This window comes from Harpia harpyja, chromosome 16 (genome assembly GCF_026419915.1).
Source record: "Harpia harpyja isolate bHarHar1 chromosome 16, bHarHar1 primary haplotype, whole genome shotgun sequence".
Lineage (NCBI taxonomy): Eukaryota > Metazoa > Chordata > Aves > Accipitriformes > Accipitridae > Harpia > Harpia harpyja.
In genome coordinates, this window is record NC_068955.1 from 2,743,572 (window position 1) to 2,751,671 (window position 8,100).

At 68.8% G+C, this 8,100-nt stretch overlaps 2 protein-coding genes across 7 annotated transcripts in view; both read right to left on the reverse strand.

Moving 5' to 3' along the window:
* Positions 1 to 7,242, reverse strand: part of ADGRB2 (adhesion G protein-coupled receptor B2) — a 28,991-nt gene extending 21,749 nt beyond the window's left edge. For 5 of the 6 annotated variants that reach the window (XM_052811926.1, XM_052811925.1, XM_052811924.1 and 2 more), the window contains exon 1: positions 7,116 to 7,224. The gene's annotated coding sequence lies outside the window, so the exon portion shown is untranslated. Of the gene's footprint in view, positions 1 to 7,115 lie in introns of all 6 variants that reach the window. The other variant, XM_052811927.1, reaches the window with a different exon arrangement.
* LOC128153071 (uncharacterized) lies at positions 70 to 5,776 on the reverse strand. The gene is given in 2 exon segments (XM_052811929.1): positions 70 to 5,048; positions 5,050 to 5,776. Coding segments are annotated over 2 exon segments (1,281 nt in total). The 5' UTR covers positions 5,200 to 5,776; the 3' UTR covers positions 70 to 3,917.
* Positions 7,243 to 8,100: the final 858 nt, after the last annotated feature.

Here is an 8,100-nt window from a genome sequence, read left to right on the forward strand (position 1 = left end):
AGAGACAGACGGACAGACAGACAGACAGATGCTTACCGGGAGGCACGCCGCTGCGGCCGCCCCGCTGTGCCGGGGAGGTCAGCGTCCTGCACCGAGCCCCGGCCGGTGTGGGAGCACCATCGCGGCTGGTCCGTGTCCCCAGCCGCCACTTTGCAGGCAGGGGACAGCCTTCGGAGACCCCCGTCCCGTCCCCCAGGCTGTGCCAAGGCAGCCCCCAGGCTGGGGAGCATGCAGCACAGACCGGGGACTTTACCCCAAAACTACCAGAGCAGAGACCTGGCTCCCACCCCGCAGCCGGCGGACCCCCACCGCAGCGACCCCCCCCTGCCCTCGGCTCACCTGCCGGAGCCGGCCAAGCACAACCTGGGCAAAGAGCCACCAAAGAGCTTCTGCCCAGACGGGGCTATAAAAAGCCTCGTAGCTATTGCTGGTGCCCCAGAGCACCGTGGGGACAGGCCGGCTGCTCAGCGAAGGAGCCTGGGGTGATGTGCTGGGGGTGCACGGGCACCCCAACAGCATGTCCCCCCCACCCGCCGCGAGAGCCCGGCACAGGGCGAGCGATCGTTAAAGTACATATTTCTTGGACACCACGCTGGGTACGCAGCAGCATCGCCGTGGATAGCTTTTTAATAACTCATTAATAAAATAATGCACACGGTGGCCTTATTAAGCAGGACCAGAGCGTGGCTCTACAGAGGCCGAGGCCACCGCGCGCGTGTGTTGGCATCGCTCTGCCGGGCCAGCCTGCGCCCGGGGCAGCGGCAGCGAGGGGGCAGCCCCGGGGACGGCGGGGTGGCCGCAAGGGATGGATGCCATTCCAGAGGTTGATTTCCAAAATCACCGAGGGCCCCGCTCCCCTCCGTCCCAGTTCTGCGTGAGGGATGCCGAGTGCTCGGCATGACGCGGGGATGCTCTTCTCCGTCCCCAAAGAACATCTCCTGCCCCCAAATCACCCCTGGCTGAGGCCCTGGTACCAGGGCATCCCCCTGCTCATCGGGGAGGGAGCCTGAGCCTCAGCGGAGCCTGCGCCGAAGCCACAACAGGCACATTAGAGAGCTAAAAATATCCCAGCTCTCATGCAACAGGCTGGCGCTGGCTCCCGCTGCCCCGGCAGCACGGGGGCTCGGTGCCGGCAGTCGGCCCCCGCCAGTGGCACGCAGGCATGGGGAGAAAGGAGCTGGGATGGAGCCAGTGGAAGCAGCCAGGCCTGGGGTAGGATCCAGGCAGGACCCCCTGATGTAAGCAGGGAGATCTGGGGCAAAAGAAAACCTCACTTTCCTGCAGCCACTTCCACCCCTGGGAGACCCTGGGGAATTCAGCAGGAGACCCCCCCCGACCCATGGCAGCAGCAGCGGGGAGCCAAGGGGCAGCCAGAGCGGGGAGCCCCATGGGCATCCCCCACTGATGCTCCTCCAGCACCCAGCAAGGATCTGGGGTCCCCCGGCGAGTCACAGCCCTCCACTGCTCCGGGAGAGCCGGGGATGGGAGGAGGAGGAGGAGGAGGAGGCAGAGGAGGAGGAGGTCAGGCAGGGACACGCTGCCGTTCTGCAGCGAGCTCCTGGGGCTCCTGCAGCCTGGCAGGGACACAAGATGGTGCTTGCTTCCCTCGCCCGGGAGCAGCAAGGAAGGATGCTCCGGCACCGCCATCCGTCCATCCCTCCTGCCCGGCTCCTGCCGGTGGCCAGCTTGCCTGCCTGGCTGCCGCTGGGGCCAACCGGCTACTGGGAAGCTCAGCAGGGATGGGCACGGCCAGGCAGTCCACTGCTGTGCCTCCCCAGGCTTCCCGCATTTTAAACACGGCACCGTGCAAGACCCAGGTGCTCTGGACCACGGGGAGCCTCCCCCCACCCCAAAAAACCTGCCGGGCCCAACGCTGCGGCTGCCCGAGAGCCCGGCACCGTGCCGTAGCTGCTCCTGAAGGCCAGGGCTCGTTAAGAGCAGATCAAATCTGATACAGCTCGTTCAGCACCAGCCCCGCTCCCTGCAGTGCTTGCTGTTGCTGCTGCAGTGAAAATATTTCATTGAGCGGCAAGCTGGGCCCGAGAAGATATTTAACATCTGGGGCACCCAGTCACCCAGCGGGAGTTGCCGAGCGGTTTGAGAAGGGGCCACCGTCACCCCCCACCCGCCACGGTGGCGAGGACCTCACACCCCACAGCATCGCCGGCGCTGTGCTCCGGCAAGGGTGAGCCCAGCCTCGCCGCGGTGCCAGGGCACAGCCCCGCTCCCCATCGCCCCTCCGAAACGGCCTCGGTCCACGCGGAAGAAACCGCCTGGCACCGGCATCTGCATCCCGGCACCGGTGGCGAAGCCTGCGGATGGGGGGGATGCCGGCTGCCCCCAGGGACCCGCCGCACCCAAACGCCTTGTTGGGCTGCTGCGGGAGCGGGCACTGCTCCCCGGGGACGGGGATGGCATCTAGAGGATGGCTGGCACAGGCTGGCACGCTCGCCTGCCGCAGCACCCGCTCCAGCCCCTTCCATTTGCCTTTGTTCCCCGCCCGGGCACGGGGAAGGGGGTGGGTTTTTAATTAAAGCTTTTAAAGAGCCATCACAGAGCCGGGAAGCGACTGTGCAGAAGCGACATCCCGGGCTCCCCGTCCTCGGCAGTCAGAGCACGGTCCCTTTCCATCGCTGCCATCGCATCCCTCCCGGCTCCGGTAACCGGCAGGATCCAACCAGGGCTCGCCTCTCCCTCGCCAGCAGCCGCGGCACAGCGGGAAAAGGCACTGCTTCACACCAGCCCCGCTCGCGCCACACAAACAGGTTGTTTCCCTGAAGATGCTTCGCCTGAACGGGGATTTCGGCAGGGACCTGGTCCAGCTCCATCCTCCCGGCACGGCGGGGGCCGGCTCCTGACCATCGCGCTTCTGCTCGGCTGTGGCCGCCCCTCTCCGGCCAGGCAAAGCCAGAAACAACCAACCAGCCCCAAAAGTGATAAACAGGCGGCACTAAACCCCGCTGGCATTAATAATCTGAAAAACGATTAATAGCAAAGTAAAGGAGATTTGGGTTTTGAGAGACACGGTTTTTAACCCGGCAGTGTTCTTTTAATAGGCTGTAGAAAATACACGATCCATAAGAATTCCTAACATGAGGATGGCTCGGGACAAGGGCACGAGGGTAAGGAAGGACCGGGCAGTCCTCGGTGTTGAACCACAATGGGAACGCCATCACTCCCTGCTGAACAGCAACAGCATCTGGGGAGGAGCAGGCTGGCCGGCGGCACGGCACGGCCATGCGGCCACAAAACGGGCTCCATCCCATGGGAGCACAACCCTGCCTGCCCAGAGGTGATGCCGACGAACAAAGCACCGTAACGAGCTCTTCCCATCAGGAGAGTCTGCAACCCTCCAATTTCCAGGATCTTCACTAGCGGTTCAAAGGCATCCGGGAACTTCAAAGCCGCCTCCGCTACCTCCGCGCTCAACCCTCGCCGCTCTGCGCCCGTCCTCCCGGCACGAGGAACCCCCAGCACCAAGCCCCTGCCCGGCCCTCAGCAGCACCGACACAGCCTCTCCGCCAACTAATTAACGCTGTGAGCATCGCCGGGCGAAAGTGCCGGAGCAACCTCACTGAGATCACAGCCTTCAGTCCTCGCCCCCCGAAAACACGGCTTCCCGCAAAGCATGCGCGCGCACACGTGCGTGCACGCGTGGGCTCCCGTGCACGCACGGGCACTCGGCGGGTAGACGGGTATCCGTGCCGCTTCCACCCACCGCGGCACAATCCCCCCCGGCACTCGGGACCACGTTTCCCCCCGCTCTGCCCTCCCACGTCTCCCCCTTCCCCACGCACTCCCCCTCTCCCTCTGGCTTCCCCGGCGCTCTGCCACCACCTTTCCTGAAGCAGGCAGGCTGGCAGCAGCACCGAGCTGTAATTAATGGTGCCGCTTTGCCAATCACTGGCTCAGCCTCGCTAGCACTGGCAAGCACAGGCCTTTTTATTTATTTTACTTAACTGCTGTTGGTAAAACTCCACTCCAAAAGCAAGGCCGAGAGACAGCACAGTGAAATCTCCACTAGGATTAGGGATTACGCTCTGCCAAGGAACAGGGTGTGCTGCCTCCCCCTCCGCAGCTGCGGGGGTCCCTGGAGGCGAGTCCCCCCCCACCCACCCCCCCCGGCAGCAGGGCACCCGCAGGGGCTGCAGCAGCCGCGGCTGCTCCCGTCGTTCTCCCGCGGCCTCTTCCGAGTAGATTCCATGTTGCTGGGATGCGGCTCCTTCTTCTCCATCAGCTCCATCCTGCCCTAGCACCGTACAGCAAAGGGATGGGGGGGGCTGAGAGCCCCAGGAGGGCTCCAAAGGGGGGGCCGAGTCGCAGGGGTGGCAGCAGGAGGGTGGCAGCCTGGATGTGTGCTCATGCCGGAGGGGGAGTTTTTTTGTAACCCACCGTCTCAGCCAGACCCAGATCCGCCGGGAGCCTCCGAGGTGCCCCGAGGAGGAGAAGGGGCCTGGCTCCAGCCCGCTCTTGGAGGACATCAAGAACGAACAGACGGGATGAGAGCAGGGGGGACGCGATGGCCCCCGTGAGCACCGAGGAGCTACGGAACCTCTGATGCTTGGCAACCGAGCCGGGTGGCCCAGAGCCAGCGCTGTCCCCATTAGAGGACGGCTCCATGGTAGGAAATGAGTTTGCAGGGCCTCGGTCCAAATTCCCATGGAGGAGCGTTGAGGCGTCGCAGCAGCCCAGCCCCGAGGGCTGTGCGGGGGCGGCGGGGGCTGGACCAGGGCTAGCGGCTCATCCCATGGTCTGTGCGTCCATCCGTCCGTCTGAGCATCATCTTCCTCCGGGCAGAGGGGGCACGGGGAGCCCATCTTGCAGCCCCCATCCAAGCCGGAGCGCAGGGACTCAGCAGCGATGGGCACAGCCCAAGCGAAGGAAAACCCATCTATTCCCACTGCTCTGTGCGGGAGGCTGGTGCCAGGGCCGGGCTCTCGGCAGCCCACCGGCGAGGACAGAGCCCACTGCAGCTCTCCAGGAAAAGCCCGGCACCCCCGGCCCAACGCCTGTCGCCGGCACGGCAGAGGTGTCACGCCGGGCAGAAGAGCTGCGCTGCCGAAGGTCCTTAGAGGTGTCGAGAAGAGCCGGAGGCAACCGGGAAGAGCAGGCAGCGTGTCCCAGCTGGTGCTGGAGCACCTCTGCCACGCAGCTGCCGGTCGGAGAGAGAGCCGCCTGCGATGCCAGCTCCGTATCCATTTTCTCTCTGGCACAGACCAAATCTGTAGGATCCCAGCTTCTTGCAAACTCCTTGGATCAAAGCAGGGTCAAGCTGGCTTGACAAGCAACCGGGCAGGCCTCGAAGAGGAGCCGCTGCCAGGCTCCGGCACAGAGGGGCTGGCACTGCCCCACAGCCAACACCAGCACCCGCCGCCATCCATGCCGCCGGTAACGAACCCCACTGGCAAACGGGGCGCCGAGCCTCCCCGACGAGGGCGGCCGGAGGGCAGCCAGGCGATGGTGACGACAGCCGCGCCGCCCCGCTCCTCCCCACGGGCACCCGGTGCGAGCACCCTGAGCCGGCTCCCTCCCCACGAGCCCTCCTCGGCTCAGCTGCCGCCACCGCCTTCGACGGCGGGGAGGGGGGGAAGAGGTCAGTGCCAAATAACCGCCCCGCCGCCCACCGGGAGCTCTCCCAACGGCACGGCTCAGCGCCAGCCCCGCGTCGCCGGCTCCGCGCGCGCCCCAGCCGTCGGCAGCGCCCCGCCAGAAACCCCAACCGGACTGTCTGCCACAACCCAGCCCGGCCACCCCAGGGCCACCTCCCCACGTCACCGGCAGCCATCCAGCACAGGCGGCAGCGACATGACCTAGAAAAGCAAAGGGTTGTTCACACGCTGCGCTGCCGCGAGCCCCCGGCACCGACCGTGCAGGCGCGGTGCACACGCACCCTCGGCACCGGCCGGGGTTGCGGAAAAAATCTCCCCGCGTTTCAACAAGTGACCTGCGTGGGCACGCGCGCGTGCGCACGTGGCACCGCTCCCGCCACGAACCCCAGGGCTCGCCGGGGCCCCTGGGAAGGGAAGCAGCTCCCCCGCTCCCCCCCAGATCCGGCTGCCACCTGTACGCCGCACGTGCCCGCGCCGACACACGCTGGGCGCCCACGTGTGCCCTCGCTGCACGCCCACGGTCCCCGGGCGCCGCTCGCCCCAGCAGCACGGCCGTGGCACGGGGGCTTCCCGCAGCCCTCCACGCTGGCACCGAACAAAGCCCCACGCAGGGAAGAGCTGCAAAACCGCCCGCCCGCTGCCGGGGCTCCGCCAACACGCCTGCCCACGCACCCCGCTGCGTGCCGATTCCCCGAGGGCCCTGGCCGGGGGTGACGACGCGGGGGTCGGCTCCGGCGTGGGGAGCCCAACCCGCCGAGCACCCACGCGTGCCGGGCTGGCAGCACGCGTGTGCCCGCGCCGGGGCTGGCGGGGATGCCGGCGGGCAACCGGGCGCCCGTGGCCTTGCTGTATGACACGCCACGGCACCGCGGTGCCACGCGTGTGCCCAGCAACACGCATGTGCCCACCGACAGGCGTGCAGCCCCTCCGCCGGGGGGCTGCCGGAGCCCTGACATTGCTTGCGGGGAGGCACCGGCACCCCACGGCGGGGGGGGGAACCGGCAGCCCCGGAGGAGGAGGACCGGCAGCCCCGGGCATGCCCACCGCTCGCAGCCAACCCCGGTGCCGAGCCCGCCGCCGCCGCAGCCCCGCGCAACTTCCAGGCAGGGCCGGGGCCGCCCCGGGGATACCACTGCCCGCACCGGGCACCGGGCACGGGGCGCCCCCGGTAGCGCGGCGCGGCTGCAACTCCCCGGCCCCGTAGCCCCGTTACCGGGGCAGGAAAGTTGTCCCGGGATGGGCGGAGGGGCTGGCAGGGCGAACCCGGGGCTCTGCCAACCGGCAGCACCGACCGCCGCATCCCGCATCCCCGGCGAGCTGCCGCCCCCGCTGCGCCGCGGAGAGAAACGGCGCCGGGGGAGGGGGGGGGGGGAAGCGGTGCGCACCGCGGTGCACCGGGAAGGCAGACGGGGAGGGGGGGGGGGGGTGTCGGTACACCGACGAGGGGGGGGTGGTGGTGAGGGGTCTCGGTGCACCGGGGGGGTGTGTATCCCCGCCGCCTCTTACCTGCGCTCCGTCAGCAGCGCGTGTAGCCCCGGCGCGGCGCGGCGTGCAGCGGGCTGGCCATCCCCGAGCGGCGGCGGCGGCGGTAGCAGCGGCAGCAGCAGCCGGTGCCCGGGCGCGCCCGGGGGAGCGCGGCGGCGCGCGGGGCCGGGAGCGGGCGCGCGGCGCGCCGGGCCCCGGTGGCGGCGGCGGCGGGGGGGGGGGGGTGGGGGGGGGGGGAGGAGGCGGGGGCGGCGGCGGCGGCGGCGCGCGCGGCTCGGGCACTTGCTGCATGCGCCGGGCGCGGGGCGGTGTGACAGCGGCGGGCATGGCGGGGAGCCTGCGCGGCGGCGGGGCCGCCTTCAGGAGACCGGGGGCGGGAGGGGGGAGGACGGGGAGAGGTGGGTGGGTGGGTGTCCGTCCCGTGTCGCCCCCCCCCCCCCCCCCCCCGCCACCCACTCACCCACCCACCCACCCACCCACGGCCGCCGCTGCACCGCCGCCACCCCCGCAGCGGTGTTCCGGTGGGGGGGGGTGGGGGGGGGAAGGTGACCCCCGGGATGCTGCAGCGCTCGGAGGGGGGGTGTTTGCACGCGTGTTTGTGCATGTGGAGGGCTGCACACGCGTGGATGTGGTGTGCGCACGCACACGGGTGTTGTGCTCCTTTTGGGGGGGGGCAGGGTGCGTGGGTGGCGTGTGCCCGCACACGCGGGAATTGGTTCGTGCGTGCACGGGCGGGGGGGGGGTTGTTTGCGTCTGCGGGTGCGCGGCTGGGTTGGTCGTGCGTGCACACGAGGGGTCCGGTCGTGCTTGCTGAGGCGTGGGCAGCGCACGCGTGCACAACGGTGGGTGCTGTGGCGCGCACACGCGCGTGCGTGGCGCACCTCTGTGCGGGATAAATGCGCTCCCTGCCAGCAGCCGTGTTGCACACACGTGCGGGCCTCGGCGCGGCACGCTTTGCAGGGGTGCGGGGAGGTGTGGGATGCAGGGAGACCTGGAGCGTCAGCAC